At 39.2% G+C, this 18,134-nt stretch overlaps 1 protein-coding gene across 1 annotated transcript in view; it reads right to left on the bottom strand.

The window, feature by feature from the left end:
* Positions 1-4,827: 4,827 nt before the first annotated feature.
* The window catches only part of LRRC72 (leucine rich repeat containing 72), a 22,835-nt gene continuing 9,528 nt past the window's right edge, over positions 4,828-18,134 (bottom strand). Inside the window, exons 5-9 of the mRNA XM_042471600.1 lie at positions 17,869-17,982; positions 12,346-12,435; positions 8,286-8,444; positions 7,015-7,042; positions 4,828-5,078 (exon numbers count right to left, since the gene is read on the bottom strand). Of these exons, the coding sequence (XP_042327534.1) occupies positions 4,913-5,078; positions 7,015-7,042; positions 8,286-8,444; positions 12,346-12,435; positions 17,869-17,982 (557 nt within the window). The 3' untranslated portion in view covers positions 4,828-4,912. The remainder of the gene's footprint in view (positions 5,079-7,014; positions 7,043-8,285; positions 8,445-12,345; positions 12,436-17,868; positions 17,983-18,134) is intronic.

Here is an 18,134-nt window from a genome sequence, read left to right as displayed (position 1 = left end):
ATTCTTCTACTATTTAGATGTCCTCATTGTCTAGGTAGAATGTATGTGGGTCTTCTGTGATTATTATTTTAGTTTTCTTTATGTTCAGCATTAAGCCTGCCTTTACACTTTTTTCTTTGATCCTCCTTGGTAAAATCTTCCAAGTCAATGATGGTTTCTGCTATTAGTATAGTATTTGTTGATATTCATTCCTCCTATCTTCACTCCTCCTCCTTCTATGTCCAGTCCGGCTCTTCGTATGACATTTTCTGCATACATGTTGAACAACTGCATGATAGAATGCAGACTTGCCTGACTCCTTTGCCAATTGCAAACCATTCTGATTCTCTATATCATGTTTTAACAGTTGCCTCTTGTCCTAAGTACAAATTGCTCATCAGGACTGTCAGATATATTGGCACTCCCATGTCTGCTCCATATTTTTCTGTGATCAGTGGAGACAAAGGCTTTGCTATAGTCTGTAAAGCCCATGCTGATTTTCTTTTGGAATTCATTGGTGTGCTCCATTAGCCATTGTTTGTTTGCTATGTGGTCCCTAGTTCCTCTTCCTTTCCAATACTAGATCTTTCAGATCCCCTCACACATAGAAGATTTTCATACCTGCCTGCATCGCTGCTAAAATGTCCCTGAAACATCCTTCAAACATGGAGGAAGTGCCTGTGTCTGAACACCAGGTGCACTTCTTTAATAGTCAGGGAAATGTCACTCCCTCATTAGCATCCCTGAATCGTTCCTGGGGAGTGGATTTCCTCTGAACGCAAAGTTTAATAGGCTAAGCACAGTACTAAGGGGGTCAGATGTGTTTGGCCAACTCTAACCAAGTATATCGCACCAGCTATAGAGACTTGCTGATTGCTACTGATAGCTGGCCTTTTGGATAACTCAAGAAGCTAGCATGACTCATCCAGCTTTCCTCCTCCCCAGCTCAAAAATGTGTTAAACCAAATAAGTGTGCCTAGAGCACAGGCTGAAGATACACTGAAAAAAAGGCACATCTAGGTTTGGGAGCTCTAGCTAGACCATTGTGGAGATGCTGGTTGTTTCCTAGGACAGAAGTAGGCAACCTACAAACCATGGACTGTGTCTGCTTCTCCTCTAGTTGCTTTGAGTGACAACCACCCCTCCTCGCCAGCCTCCAATTTGTCACCAGTGCCAAAAACAGCACTTTTGAATGTTGGTGCTGCTAAAAAACAAAACTGTTTTCTCCATTCGCTTTTCTCCAAGATAGTCATGAGACAGTCTGGAATGTGAGAGCAACCACTCTATGATTCAGAAGATTGCTCTGACATAATTCTGTACCATAGAAAACTGCCACAAATGTCTGGTATCTACAGTACTGGGTCCAGTAATGATGGCAGCAGCAGGAGGGAAACTTAGGGGCTAGAAGCCCAGAGGCAAAATTACAAATGGCATCCGGACCATCTCCCATTCCTCCTGCTGCTATTTTTAAAAAAGCCTTTATGGTCACCCTTTAGTACTATTCTCCGTCCCATCAAATGCACAGATGAATGCAAGAATATACAATTCTACCTCTGCACAGTCCCTCCATGAAAGCAAGAGAAGACAAGTGGGGGCCAACCAGACCGCCTTCCATGGGAAGTCGAGTTGACTTTCTCCTTGCACTCTTTATGCTGGCAGGGAAAGATGTTTGTATTTAAGGAGGCATTTGGTAACAGCAGATAGAGTTTTTGATGGTGTGGGGTGTAATGTTTACGGTTTTTTTTTTAAAAAAAATCATGTTTTAATTCCTTTTAATGCTGTTTTAACTTGTGTTTTTAAATTAGTTTAATTATTTTTAACTTTTATCATTAGTTTCTTTAAATGGTATTGTGGTTTTAAGGTGTTATGTGTCACCTTGGGTCCCATACCAGGAGAAAAGCAGGATATAATATAATATAATTTGTGTGCAAAGGCAACTTTGCATGACAGCCACTGCACAAACTCTCTCGGTGTGCAAAGGCAAGAAGAGCCACTGTTATGTTCATCATTCTCCCCTCTTTTGCCCAATGTAGTAAGGATTGGAGGTGTAAGGCACATGGCTTCCAGCAACCCCAAATTTGGGATGTCTCAATTGTTGAATATTGCTTCTGTGCTCATCTTCCAGATCTGTTAAGTAAAGATAAATATTACAAAATGCCACTAAGGCATTGTGCTATGGACTTCTGTTCAAAGGAAATCAAATCAGAATGAGTGCTACATCCCTGGAACTTCTCACTCACCTCAAGAATTGACACGTGGGGTGGCAACAGATTGTATTGCAAATGCAATGGTGTGCAAAGTGTTGATATATTAGATTTTCTTTTATTTGTGGAACTTTTAATGGGTACGCCTTAGAAATGTCACATATGAAGCAGCTTTCAGTTATATGTGCTATTATATCAAAAGAAGTATACCCTGCATATGCCAGCTGAGTTGTAACTTGTAATCAGACATTTACTGTCAACACATGAAAACCATGAAACCCTACACACAAACCTTACCTCCAATGTCCTCATCCCTGCTGTTAACCTTTATGTCTTAATTTCAAAGGTCTGATGGAGGATCCCAAGCATAAATTATCAGAGCTGATAATTGTGGGGGAGGATTCTAAGCATCTTTGGCAAATTCAAGAATCCTGTAATCAATGAAAGAAAACCAGGAGAGAAGTGATGGGGCCACTATGCACAGAAATTTGTAGGACAGAGCTGGGGTCCTTTCCACACACAGGGACACAGCCCTATATGCATGATACATCTGCCAGCCAGAGTTTCTAAAAATTATTTTTAGTTGGACTAAAACTCCCAGAATTCCACATTTGACATAGTTGCTGGCCATATGTGATAGAGTATTCTGTAAAGTAACCTTTCCAAGCATTGCCCTCCAACCACCTTCTTTGAAAACACCACTGTTTGTGCTCTTGCCAGTGTTTATCTCTAATGCCCCTTCTTTTCTTTTCTCCTAGATCACTTTTACTTGCATCCTCTTCTCGCAGAAAAAAAAATGGATTCTTTGACTCAAAATTGCTGTTGTCATAAACAAATTTAAAGGCATAAAAAACTACTACCATCTCAGTTTTAGGCTGACTAGGACTAGAAACAGGGAACATTCAGAAATGACTAGGCACACATACTGTCTAGTTCTAATTAGTGGATTCCAACTGTAGCTTTAAAAAAATCCCTCAACTTAAATTTGTGAAGATAGCATATAAAAGTAGTTTAGTTGGAGGTGTTCCACAGTCAAACTGGTTTTAAATCCAAATTTCATTCTGTACATAATTGCACTGGGGACACAATGAATCCCTCGTTCAAGCTGTCATGAAACTTTCAATTCTACCTGCAGAAGTCAGATTTAACTGCTGCTTAATGAGATGCCATGGCAAACACAGGCAGGTTTCACTTAAGGGAGGGGGGAAACTTCTGATGAACATGGCAAGTCTCTTGCCACATACCCTTCTGCCATGAAGCAGAAGGGTGTTTGGCAAGAGACTTGCCATGTTCAGCTTCTAGTTGAGATTGGGGATTAGATGCAAGGGTGTGAATTGGTTGCTGTGGAACATGTTCTCCTTAAAACATTAGATTTCATACTGGGCCTCTTGCCAGTAAACAAAACTGAGAAGGGAAGAAAAAGACCACTATTCTTGTATACATGGACAGCGTTAGAAGAAAACCTGACACACGTCTGCACAATGAGATAAAGCCGGGTTATTTAAAATTTTTGTGGTGGTATCTTACAGCAGCTTCACTTTAATAATAAGTAATATATTATAACATTTTGTAGACCCCAGGTGTCAGACTTGTATTATTTAACAGTGCCTGTTAAGCACTGATAATAGCACATGCATGTTATCCAGTCATTAAGGTGATCTGTGAAATAAATGTTTTTAATTATAAGTGCTCAGGTGACAACTGTACTACAGGATGTGTCTGGTATAATAAGTTTTATACTTACCGAAGTTAGTTTTGGCAGCAATCTGCACTCTTTTATATGACCTCTGATTGACAAAGCTAACTGCAGCACTCATGAAGTTATTTTAAAAGAATGGCTACTGTGGCTTGGCCACCAAAGAGGTATTAATGCCAGTGATCCCCAAGGCAATTAGTGTTAACAATACTATCAGAAGCAGTTTACCATTATGGTTGTGTGCCAATTAACCAAGAGATGTTAGGAAAAATCCTTTAATTTTCAACTCTGGTATTCCTGCTGGCCTTCTGCAGCCCTTACAAAGTCTTAGAGCTAACATTTAGATAACATGGTCAGGTGATATATTGAAATACTGGAATACTTTTACTTGCATAGTATCCAGAGTTGTACATCTAAAGTAAAAATATATTTTGTGGTTTGAATGTCTACATTTTAAGCATCTTATAAATGTAATAGTGGGGTTTATAAATAAAGGGCATTACTTTAGACATGATGAAATCTTTATTTGGGATCAGGTTATTTGAAGGATTGCCTGCATTCATATAAACCTACCCAAGTCTTGTGCTTGGTGTCTGTGCCAATGTTTGTCCCATCAAGACGCACTAGACTTTGGTGCACAAGAGACAGGACCCTTTCATTTATAAGTTGTATCAGCCCATCTTGTTGGCTGCTCAATGAAGCTTGAAGACTTTCTTCTGAATATAATGGTTCACTGCCCTAGCATTGGTTCTGTTGTAATAGCAGAAATATATTTCTAGTGTTAAGATTAAGAGAGGCATCCAGGGCTGTTAACCAGTGTGCACTGCTGTCCCTTCTGCTACTGCTTCTACAGCATTTGCATTTAGTGTAACTATGCTAGCAGAGCTTTTCTTTTTACCTGTTGAAATGATGACGCACTACAGGACTTGCTTTTGTCTGAAATGTCTTTAACTGAGGTTCACAAGAACATTTAATAGGAGTAAAGGCAGAAGATGGGTTCCTACAGGATACAGTTTTCAAAGCTAAGATACTTTTATCTGAATTTGATTGTCAGTCTCTCTGGCCTTTTTTCTGGCTTGCTGTCAAGGCGTCTTTCTTCGCAGGTAGGCATTTTCCCCCAGTCCACAGTTGAGAACTCCATTACAGAGCGGTTCATGGCCCTCACAAAGACAGCATCTTCTGGATTTTCAAATGGAATTCTTCAAAAGACCCCCCCCCCCCCCCATCCACAATTAGCAAAGGACAAAACATTTTCCAATACTGCAAGAAAACTGATATATAAATAGCAGATTTCTTACACTAATATATGGCACCCAAAGCATGAGATAATTTTGTCCTGCATTGGAGTACCACATAGATAAATTTGTACCACATATGAAAAATATAAGTCAAAGTCGGTAGAAGCAAAACAAAATGGTATTGAAGCCAAGTAACTACTGATGAGTATCTGTAAAGCTTACTGTTTCTAACAATGAAGCGCATGGAACTTCAAAGTGCTTAATTCTGAATCTCACACAAAGGTCAAGTCACTGCTTTCTAAAATAATACCACTAAAGAAAACTAGGAGCTAGATTGTCCTTGATAATGTCTTTATGCCAGTCTTCCCAATCTGGTACCCTAGATAACATTATTCTGAGCCATCATGACTGGCCTCCAAAAAACCTACAATCCAGATGCAGTAAGTAGTGCTGCGCCTTCATTTGGGGCATATTGGCCCTGTCCAGATGGGCCATTTTGTACATACTCCGTATGTACAGTGGACCCTTGTTATCCACTGGGGTTTGGTTCCAAGATCCCCTGTGGATAACAAAATCCGTGGATGCTCAAGTCCCATTAAATATAGTGACATAGCAAAATGGTGTCCCTTATAAAAAATGGCAAATCAATGTTTGATATTTCAAATTTATACTTTTTTTAACATTTTCAAACCGTGTATGTTTGAATCCGTGTATAAGAAATCCGTGTATCTCTTGTAGATACCTGCAACCCTAGTACGTATGGAGCACGTACAAAATGGTGGCGCCCTGTTCACATGGGCGCTGCCATTTTGATGTAACGGCCACGTCACGTCCAAACGGCCACGTCACGTCCAAACAGCGCGTTTTGGAGCTCCTTCTGCTGTGCGTATCGCTGGCATTGCCTTTAAACGGCCATGCCAGCAATACAGAGAGAAAGGGGTCGAGCGGCCCCTTTCTCTCTCTCCCTGCTGCTGTTGGGGTGTACTTGGGGCATCAAGCCCCAAGGACATCCCTTTCCAGGTCGTGGGGAAGCAGCCTTTTGCCGCTTCCCCGAGGCCAGGAAAAGCAGTGGACTGGGGCCTGTGAGGCTGCTGCTGTGGTAGCTCAGGCCCTAATCAGTCGGGGAAAGGGGCAGTCTGTACACTGCCATTGTGAGCCCTGTGGGGTTTTTCATGCTGGATGCAATGTTTAGGCTATTTATTTAGGCTTGTATAAAGAGAAAGGCTTCCTCTTCCCAGTTGTGTGCCTTCAAGTCTTTCCCCACTTATGGGGATCCTAAGGCAAACTTTTTGCAGGGTTTACCTGGCAAGCTTTATTATGAGTGGGTTTGCCTTTGCCTTCCCCTGAGGTTGAGACTGTGTGACTTGTCCAAAGTCACCCAGTGGGTTTCTGTTCTGCTCACCCAAGCAGAGATTTGAACTCTTCTCCAGATACAACATCCAAACCACTATATCACATTGGCTTGTCTCTACAGGTACAAAGACTACTACCTATAAGTGGAATTGTGGTTGGTCATTATACTTTTCTTGTATACATTTTGATTTTATATGGAATTGTCACTGAGTTATACTTCATTGCTCCACACCTCTCTGCTTCATATAGCAAAACCCAGATTTTGTCAGTTTCACTGGCACATCTGAATACTGAAATCTGATAAAAAATTGATAAAAATATACTGAAACAAAGTTCAGATGGGCAAATGTGTTCATTTTGCTTTCATCTACATTTTGTGAATTTTTGTAAATTCTAACCAAAACATGACAATTTATGTATTTGTAGAACTAAGCAAGAAGCTGATTGGACAGTAGCTCTGTTCGTTTTTAAAGTGCTAGTCTCATTTGGTTTTACATATACTGCTGTAATTGAATTTTAAGAAGATGATGATCAGACTACTTACTTAACCAGGTGATTTCCAAATTCACAACCTAAACCAGGGTTACAAAAAGTTATTAATGTCTGTATGTCACTTTGTTCAAGGAATATAGCATACAAAATAACTAAAGGCAATTTTAAGCATAACTGATTTTAAATAGCAAGGGTTGAAAATGGGCAGTTTGGTATATTGAATGAATCTATACTTCAAACATTTTCCTAGGCTCTATTTGTTATGGCATATACAGTTATTTGACTTTTTTCTTCTTGAACACAAAGGCCTGAATCATATTGGTTAGTCCCAAATACAGGAGACCCACTGAATCCATTACTCAATGATGATGTAATACTTAGGTAAATGGTTAAGTGAGTCTATGTGGGTCTAACAAGAGAGGTCAGGCCCCAAGTACCCTTATTTCTCCATACACCCTTTAAATAAGGTAGGACACAATTCATTTTTCTGCCTAAATCAAAGGGCAGGTTAGTACCTAAGGTTTTATCTACCAAAGCTGAGCAGACTGGAAATTGAATCTTATTTCAACATTAGCAGGGGTGTCTGGTGGTTAATCTACTCTGACTTTTAAAAAAGATATCCAAGGTGCTGAATCTGGGGTGCTATGATTTAGCATAGGATAGCTCCTTTACGATGTCGTCTAAAACCTAGTTTGGATTCACCACCTATTGACATGGGAGAAACCAGCGACTTCTGGACACTAGCAACAGGCCAGCAACTTATAGTGGGATACACAGGCCAAATCACATGGCAAATACAGCTCTATTCATTTTGCACCCCCTAAAAAAGTATGGCCTGACACAGTCTAATAGTAGAGACAAAGAGCAATGAGTAGTAAAGTAAGATTTCTAATTATGTATGTTGGTTAATTAGAAATGCCTGGTGGGTCTAATGCCACATTCATTTAAAAAAAGGGAAAAAAGCGACACCCTGGCCCAAGACTTGGAGAGAGGAACTAGAAGGAAGGTGTCTGTATTTGTGCAGCATGTTTCATAAGCATTCTTTTCAAAAACTTCAATACTGAAGATCAGGAAAAGCAAAGAATGTTTAAATTGTTGAGTGACTCAGCACAGTTGTGTTTTTTAAAGGGGAAAAACACATTTTACCTAGATGTATAAAACAACAGTTAATATAAATCACAGCACACCATTAGAGAATCTTGACCTAGACATCTTAAAATAAGGGAAGTATACAAGTTTGTAGGCATCAGAAGCACTACTTTAGTTTAGGAATGAGTATGAATTGCTTGCCTGTTTTTATGTTCCTAAATGACAGTTACATACCTGGAGGCAATCGCAAGATTTTGGTGGGTGTCAGGCTAAATCCTGGCTTAGGCAACAATGGGACATCAACTCTCTTTCCAAATCCTATAGACTGGAGAACAAGTGTCTTCTCATGGTTGTAGATATGCAGAGCCGATTCTCTTTCTTTTGTTGTTACTTCTGTAAAATATGTTGGCTTTTAATTTTCTAAAGCCTCAGCTGAACAATCTGCCAATGTACTGGAAAATAGGCTCAACTTGACACCAATTTAAGGTCACTAGGCTTATCTGCTGAAATAGGATATGAACAGATTCGCTGGGTCTTACAGAATCTTGAACATGGAACATGATAAATGTTAAACACAAATGAAAATATAAGACTTTCAAAATTCCAGAACCAGTAGAAAAGAATAACCGTTCCAGGTAAATAAAAGCCAATTATGGACCAATGATTTTTTTTTTTATATCAGTGGTATTAGTACATACAGTCGCAGTATGCTTTCTACTGGAAAACTGACAGATTTTCATCAAGATGGTGATACTACACAGCTCTATGTCCCCTGTAATATTTGAATCAGGTATGATCATACAAATCAGAATCTGGATTCCTGAATGGGCCTAATAGGAGTCATACAATGTGGGTTACATTGGTTTTTATGTTAAACGATGTAATGAGGGGCCCTTTTGCACCACACATTTATAGCAACATGATGTGGAGAGAAGGCAGAATCCTTTTTGCACCCTGGAAAGGATGTGATAGCCATGGCACCATGGCTATATGGTGCTTCTTTGGCACTGCGTCATGTGGACAGTGCTGGAGGAGCATCATGTCATGCAGTGCCATGGTGCCATGGGGGTGGAGCTGGAGCATGTGTCATGTAGATGCTATGCCCCGACTCCGCCCCAGGCCAGCCCAAAGTGCTGATCTGCACAGGGCCTAAGAAAGTACATTCAAAAAGTGAAACAAGTAACACCATTATACGAATTAACAATTGTCTAATCCATCATCTACTAGTGAAATATTATTTTAAATCATCTTGTAAATAAAGTTCTATTTTCATTTTAGCAAGAAATTGTCTGCACTTTGAGTATATATCCACACTACTAATATAACGCATTTTAAAACAAAGTCTAGAGAAATTTTAAAAAGGGTCAGTAACAAATTGGTGTCAGCAAGGGGATAGAAAAACCCCTTTGGGCTGCCACATTAGGAAAATAGTTGGGTGAATGGGACTCATCTTGACACATGATTCCACTTTTACTGTCATGGTTGCATCCTACGGAATCTTGGACTTTGTAGTTTGGGGAGTCACTGGGGCTCTATGGGTGAGAATTCTTAATAACCATCCTTAAACTGCATATCCCAGCATTCCACAGGATGGAACTTCAGATGCATGCAGTGTCTTGTATACTTCCCGTGAGACTTTTGACATTTCTCCCAGCAGAACCGTCCCTTGCTGTGTTGCAAATTGCCTTTGAAACACTCCTAACTTGGTCTAGAGTTTATAATATAATTGATTTGTTTAGGGAATGGTAAAGTGAATTTCCATTGCTATTGTATGAACGGCTTCATTTCATAGACTACCAAGTCTAGTCTGAAAAAAAACTAGATGATTTTTTTCTCTGCACAGAAAATAAGTAATGTAAATATTACAAAGGTAGTTATGAAAGGCACTCCAAAGAACGTTGAACCCAATGCAACCTGTTTAGCACATTTTAAAATGATCAGTTTCTGTGAGAGAGTTGCTGTTTAACTTTCACTGGCTTTTTAATTTTTATGTAACATTTATGTAACACCCTCCATAACATCTCCCCCAAGGCAATTACTCATTTGTGCTGCTGCAACCAAACCAAAGTTTCTTTAACCCAATTTTGTACTGCATTAACCCAATTTACCCAACATATGACTACTCCAGAAAGACTGGATAAGAATCTTTTAAGACAAACAGGGCTGGAAGTTACAAGGAAAACACTGTTCAGATTTAAAAACAGTCAGGGCTTAGAATAGGGGCACCTGGAGGGTTTGCATTATTGAAATTCAAAGGACTGAGGGCCCATACAGACTGGAGGACTGGAGCATGGCTTTGGCGCAGTTTCTGGCCTCTTAGGATACATGCATCATTTAAACAGCATACCTCCAGAGTGACCCAGCAGCTTTATTTTGGCCTGTCTGTATGGGGCCTGAATTACCCAAGAAGAGATACCAGAAGTTCTTCTGATGGAACAAGGTATAGACTGTCTTCTTTCGGTGGTTGTGGCTGAGAGATTGTTTTTCAAATTGGTTCCCAGGAATACTCGTTGCTAATCCAGGACCTAGGCTGCATTTGCACTGCATATATAATGTAGTTTGACACCAGTTTAACTGCCATGGCTCAGTGCTATGGAATTCTGGGAATTATAATTTGTTGTGGCACCAGAGCTCCCGGACGCAGAAGACCTAAAGTCTCACAAAGCTATAATCTCCAGAATTCCATAGCACTGAGCAATGACAGTTAAAGTGGTGTCAAACTGGATTATTTCTGCAGTGCAGATGCATCCCTAGTCACATTAAGAGAGCACATGAAGCTCTCTAGTGGCATCATTTAGGCATACACAGGCAATGGTGTCATTCACATTCTTCTAAGCAAATTTTAAGGGAGCTATCCAATGTCCTTACCCCTAACATTGATACAGTACTATGAATGGCTCCTTTAACATTCAGACTGAATGCATTCACTGTACTTATTAATCTATTTAACACTGCCTGTAAAATAACTTATGTCCAAAACACGCTGCAGAAATAATCCAGTATGATACTGCTTTAACTGCCCTGGTTCAATGCTAGGGACTTCCGGAAATTGTAATTTCGTGAGACATTTAGCATTCTCTGTCAGAGAGCTGTGGTGCACAATAAACTACAGTTCTCAGGATTCCCTAGCACTAAACCAAGTCAGCTAAAGCAATGTCAGACTGGATTATTTCTGCACTGTGTTTTGGACCTTTGTTCAAATGTCAGGGCTGCTTCCATATTTTCTGATTAGGCAACTCACAAAAATGTCTGCACAAAACCAATACCATTTGCCCAAGTCTAGCCAAAATGGGAAATTAAAATTAGCAATGACCCTTTATGATTTCACACAAACACACAGAGACCTTGATTGCTCCCTGTGACCAGCCATAGTCAACAGTTCAGCTGAAATATTTTGAACCCACTGAAATGTCTGAACACTTTCCAAAGGTAGCCCCATGTAGACGTAATGGTGCAAATGCAGAGCCAGCCATTGTTGAACCTTGGAATCCACACTCAGAGCTGAATTTAGGGAGAAACCTAACTTTTAGGGAGAGTGCAATCCCACACAGCACTCATTGAATCCTTATGCCCTGATCTGCCTTTCAACTAACCAGGAACACCTCTCTGGATTAAGTTTACATTTGTTCCAACTCACTTTGGGGTTGTTAAACAATGAATCAATATTTTAAATTAGAGATGCTTGTGCTATGAGCAGTCCTCTGTGAAAGGTCACTGCCCATTTTGGAGATATTCAGATTTTACATCATTATCAGTTTGTTTGCTTTTTGCACTCAAATTCTCCCTATTCTTTCTTTTCGTGTTTTCTTTTTTCTCTTTGCCCATTGTATGTTTGTCAACTAAGGAGAGCATGTCATGCATCTAGTTCATGACAACTTATATCATAATAAATGTGTTAATTGTGAAGGGGCAACAATACTCTTTCTTATTTTCTGCTGCTATCAACTAATGTCTGGACATTGAAAGAAATCAGCTATTACAATTGCACTTAACTAGGCTAGGTATGCAAATCCACATCTAAGCAGCTTTCTTAAATACTTTTATAGAAGATAAATGAAATCTAGTAATGGGCAAGTATAAATCTTCAGAATTAGGGTTTCTCAAATTTAAAGGGATAGAGAGAGAGAGAAAATGAAAATGAAAACAAGCAGTAACTTTTCCGGCACATGACAGCTTAAGAGACAGCTTTACCGAATTGTCATGAGAACAATGCCATTGCAAACAATTCTAATAATAATAATAATAATAATAATAATAAATAATTTTCTATTAAGAAAAGAAAAACAGTGTTTACCTTTTCTGTCAAGCAGTGTTACTGAAGGAATGTGGTATATTACATACAGACGGTATCTACAATCTTGTGACAAAGGGTTATTAAACAGGTCTGTATTAAATGAAACAAAAAGAACAATGGCCAAAGTTGTGATTAAAAAACTTGGCAACCTCCTCTTCAAAAGACATTTGACAAACACAATCTCCTAGTTTGTATTCAGAAAGTACAGTGGATCCTTGTTATACGCTGGGGTTTGGTTCCAAGATCCCCCGTGTATAACAAAATCCGTGTAAGTCCCATTAAGTATAATGACATAGCAAAATGGTGTCCCTAATAAAAAATGGAACATCAAGGTAAATTTATACTTTTTTGGAACATTTTCAAACCGTGTATGTTTGAATCCGTGTATAAAAAATCCGTGTATAAGAAGGGCGGACTGTACCTCCTTCCTGAACATTGTGGCCTATTATGAGGTGCATAGGGGAAACAAACCTGAATGTCTTCTGGTGCCGCATTGTGTGATGATGAGTCTTTGAAGTTCATGTTTATTCTCTATAAGTAACTGGAGGAAAAACCTTTGCAACTCTGATCTGGGATGTAATCTGCAAGTTTCCGTCATGCATTGCTGGTGTATCTTTCCTTCCTACGTTAATACAACCTGTCTAGTCCCCAGCAAATCCTAGGCATATCTTGCAGTCAGAAACTATGGACATAACAGAACTGTGACTTATTTGCTCCCAAATGAAAGATTTTGTGACTGGTCAGTCCAGTCAAAATAGTCTTCATCCAACTTGGGCAAATCTGAAGCATTCAAAATACCAAAGTGCTCTAAATGTTAAATTCAGTTTGGGGAGAGGGCATGTCTATCAAAACAAACACAGTGAATTTGATTAATTTCAGATTAATGAAAGAAAACAGACATTTCTTTGACATATTATTACTGACAGTAGTTTTATAGAATTCCCAGATCAATGGACCTGGGTCATCTTGTCCAGTCCTCAGTGAGGTGGAAGAATCTCAGGGCGAGAGCACTGCCTTGAGCATATGTGTGAGTGAATCTCTCTCTCTCTCTCTCTCTCTCTCTCTCTCTCTCAATAAGTCTCTCTCTCTCAATCTCTCTGTTCATTCCTCTTCTGTTATACTCTGTGGGAGGGAGGATGAGAAAGTGTGACTTTCCCAAATGCCACATGCTGTGTGATGTGATTAATACTACATATATGTTTAATCACATCACCAGGGGTGTCTGTTGTAACATCATGACATGGACACCATGACTATTCATTCATTCATTCATTTATTCATTCATCATCATCAATATCATCTTGGAAGCTAAGCAGGGTCAGACCTGGTTAGTACTTGGATGGGAGACTGCCAACAAATAACAGGTTCTGTAAGCTATATTTCAAATGAAGGAACTGGCAAAACCATTTGGACACTCTTTCCTTTAAAAATAACTATGGAAATCATAGCATCGCCATAAATTGAAGGCACATGCACACTTTCTTCCACAGTCCTATCTCAGCCCAATGACATCTTACAAAATATCTTGATATGATATGATAATGCTGCATTGTACTGTTGGTACTTCCATGTAAAAACAATCCCGCTTACTTGCAATACCACTAAAATGTTACAAGTCATGGCATTTCCCTGGTAGAGGAGATTTCTTCTGAAACAAAAAGAAACAACCACTGTCTTCCATTAAACATACAATAATAAGGAGATCTCCCTCAACACCCATAGCATTTTGAGACCTTTCCCAAACTCTATGGACAAGCTAGGATCCAAAAGCCACATAATTACAAATGATCTGCTTCTTGGATCTATGGCTACCAGTTTTAGCTTCCTTAATTTATTCTGACCTATCGATTCAGTAGAGAAAAAGACAAGAAATCCACTCAATGCTAAGACACAGTGACAAGGATGCCTTGCATTTTGGACATACATGATTCATTTAAATGAATCAGTAGCTTGATTTAATAATGGCCAAATCTGCATATAAACAATAATCCTGTGCAATATCATTAATCTTTTAGAGAACATGCACTTTTGTGAATTCTTTCCTTGCCAAAAAATAAAAAGATTTTTTACTCTCATTAACTGCATTCAAGGAGCCACAAGATGGCAGCAGCAGAAAGAGCAACACTGTTGTGGGAATCAAGTAGATATTCTATAACTTCTCCAGAAATAGCTAATATTGATACAAATCAATATTTATTCTGCATACACAGAATAAATCCCTGCATACATAACATGCTACCTATTAATTGGAGTGGGCTGATAAGGAAGACACCTGGTTTTTCCATTAAACATAATTTGCCAAACTTCAGTTAGGCCTACTGAAACCAATGCAACAAGTTAGTCATGTTGACTTCAATCAGGACTAAGCATAGCAATATTTACACACTTAGCCCTCTTGTATCCATGGTTTCTACAGCTACAGATGCAACCATGCATTGTTTGGAAATATTTTGTTGTTGCTGCTGTGTGCCTCCAAGTCATTTTTGACTTATAGTGACCCTAAGGAGATCCTATCATAGAGTTTACCTGGCAAGTTTCTTCAGAAGAGGTTTGCATTTGCCATTGCCTTCCTCTGAGGCTGAGAGACTTCCCAAGGTCACTCAGTGGGTTTTTATGTTTGACTGGGGAATTGAACCCTGGTCTCCAGAGTCATAGTCCAAGGCTCAAAGCACTTCACCATGCTGACTCATTGGAAATATTCTCTTCCTCCAAAATAACCCAAAAAGCAAAGTTGATTTTGCCATTTTATTTAAGGGACACTGTTTTACTAAACCATCATCTATAATGGGACGTGAGCATCCATGGATTTTGGTATCCATACAGGGTCCCGGAACTAAACCCCAGTGGATACCAAAGACCTACTATACTGGGTTAGTAGGATTTTATGTTGATTTTATTCATTTTGTTTACTTGTACACATTAGCTTTTAGTATTCTATGTTATTTTCAGTCAGCAAGTAAATCCTGGCCAAGCTCTCATTGGCTGGCATTAACTACTCTGGTAGGGATGGCAGGTGTGAAAACAGCAACAGTAGAAACAATGTGATGAAGTGGAAGAGGAGGAAGGTTTTGTTACTACCTCTGTTGCTGTCTAGACAGGAAGGTGACAGCTTGCCTGCAGGCTATCTTTGCAGTGCCTGGATTCCAGATGCTCTCGGAAGACTGTCTTGGAAAATCACTCATTCCACACAGGGAAAATCACCCATCCCACTCCTAGAGCAAATTTATCATCAGACAGCCAGCTGAGAGCCAAGCAGCGCAGAGCTGGCAGTTTCCTCTCTGGCTAGAGATGACTTTTATTGCTTTCTACCTTCCCATCACTGTGCAACCCTGAAAAAAAGGTGCACTGGAGTAACTGACTATTACATTGACATAGTGTGCCACAGGGTTCCAGCCATTATTAGCAAGCAAACTATGGTAGCATCCAACACTGGACTTGTATTGCTAGGACAGATTAATCTGACATTGGTACACACCAACAACTGTCCTCAAGGCCAGGAGCCTTCAAGGTCTGCAAGGAAAATGGAATTCTGCTGATGCCTCAATTCCAGTTATGTACTGGATATAAGTGTGTCTCTAGAATCAATCTAAAGTGTGTGTGTGTTGTGTGTCTTAATTTTTTCCCCCAGTTTATGGCACCTGAGGGCAAACCTATTACAGGGTTTCCTTGGCAGGTTTCTTCAGAGTGGGTTTACCATTGCCATCCTCTGAGGCTGAGAGACCGTGACTTGTGCAAGGTCACCCTGTGGATTTTCATGGCAGAGCAGGAATTCAAACCCTACTCTCCAGAATCATAGTCTGAAGCTCAAACCACTACACCAGTCTGGCTTTCAATCATTCTAAAGCATGCTCTGTGCAAAATAAATTCTAGCTAGGCTGTACTTTAAATCTTCATCTATAAAACAGAAATAGTTATTTCTTTTCTATACTTTTTAGGGCTGGCTGCCCTTGTTCCCTGTGGGCCTATGTTGACCTAAAGCATTTATAACCAGACAACATTAGCCCTGTGCCATTTATTTCTTTTCAGTAGAATCCCTGTGGCAGCTGATATGCTTTATATATATATATAAAGAAAAAGTATATAATCCAAACTAAGAGTTGCAGTTATTATTTAATTCAAATCTCAAATTTCTTCCACAATTGGGATGCAAGGTGGTGTCCAAAATTGTTTAAAAAAGATGTTCCAATAAAAACACAATAAATTATCCTTACTTAAATATAAATTAAATTAATTATACCTTTACAACACAAATGAAATTAAAAGACTCAAAATAAGACTAAATCAAAATTAAAATATTATGTCCAGAATTTCCTTTTTGAAACCTCTGACAAGAAAAGGTAAGCAGTTGCTGAAGGCTTGTGTGAACAGAAAGGCCTTTCCCTGCCAGTAGGACAATGAAGGAAGGGGCTAGTTCAACTTCCTTGGAAGGGAATTCATAATCTAGGAGTGACCACTGAAAAGATCAATTGAGGCATTGTGTGTGTGCACACGTGCATGTGCATGTGCATGTGCCTTCAAAGTAGCCTGACAGCTTATGTTAACTGCATGAATTTCATAGAGTTTTGTTAGGCAAGAAATAGACTTTCCAGAATCCCATGGCATTGAGCCATGGCAGTTAAACTGGTGTCAAACTAGATTATTTCTGCAGTGCAGAAGCAGCACTGCAGTCTCCCAGCATCTACTTGGGCTAATGCGAAAGTCTGACTAATGACAGGGTCACCCCTGACCCCAACCCCCAAATCTATAAAATATTATTGGACAATTGATAGTCTTATCAATCTGAGAAACTGGAAGCTGGCCCAGTGTCATATATGATCATTTCAAACTAAGCATTAAAATCACATTTTTTAAAGCGTAGCCTGCAATGAAACATTTTAGAGTAATGTGACTGGCATAGGATCCTCTGACATTTGCCTTGCTTTCAACTTCAACTTGGCTCAGCTTCAGGCTCAAGTCATCTTTACATTTCTTGTCATCAAACATTCAGCCTGCAATCCGCCAGTTGGATGATATTAAAACACCTCCACTAATTACTTGACTGAGGCATTAAATTAGTTCCTACTTCTGAAAAGTTCTGAAAGCCTAATATGATCTATGAGTGCATTCCTTTAGGGGGGAAATGGAGAAAAGATTGCTTACACTTTCACTTTCCACAGGTTAGCATATATAATCCTATTGCCCTGGAGGCAATTTCATACAGCAAAACTTTGTGGCGCCAGCACTGTCTTACTTATCTTCATATGAAATTTCAGAGTCTCGGGCATTTTCATCTATACTTTGCTTTGCTCAGTATAGGTTTTTTTTCCCCCTCTTTCATTTGTTTGTTTAATGAATACACTAGTTAAAACCTATACTGGAATGTTTAATTATAGAATCTATTTGCTCAGCAGAAGACGCTTTTTAAAAAAGTTTTGAATTATTTGACTCCATCCTCTTACTCAAAACTGTTTTCAATAAAATGCAAAGTGGAGGAGGCTGTCAATATTGTTCTACGATGAGGGCAGAGGAGAAAGAGATTATTACTTAAGGTCTGTAAGCTTTGTATTTTATGTAGTTCTTTCACAGTTGTTTCCAGTTTTTTCAGCTGGTTGTTGTGTAGTAGCAGAATCTTCAAGGAATGTATATGTTTTAGAGCACCTGTAAATGACAGCAACAATTATCTCTTGGTCTGAATTTGCCTTTCCTGTACTGTTACAGTTCAACATGGTTAAACATTTCCAAGCAGCATGACAATCTATTTATTATTATTATTATTATTATTATTATTATTATTATTATTATTATTATTA

Source organism: Sceloporus undulatus, chromosome 6 (assembly GCF_019175285.1).
Source record: "Sceloporus undulatus isolate JIND9_A2432 ecotype Alabama chromosome 6, SceUnd_v1.1, whole genome shotgun sequence".
NCBI classification, from domain to species: Eukaryota; Metazoa; Chordata; class Lepidosauria; order Squamata; family Phrynosomatidae; genus Sceloporus; species Sceloporus undulatus.
This window is presented reverse-complemented; position numbering and strand designations above follow the sequence as displayed.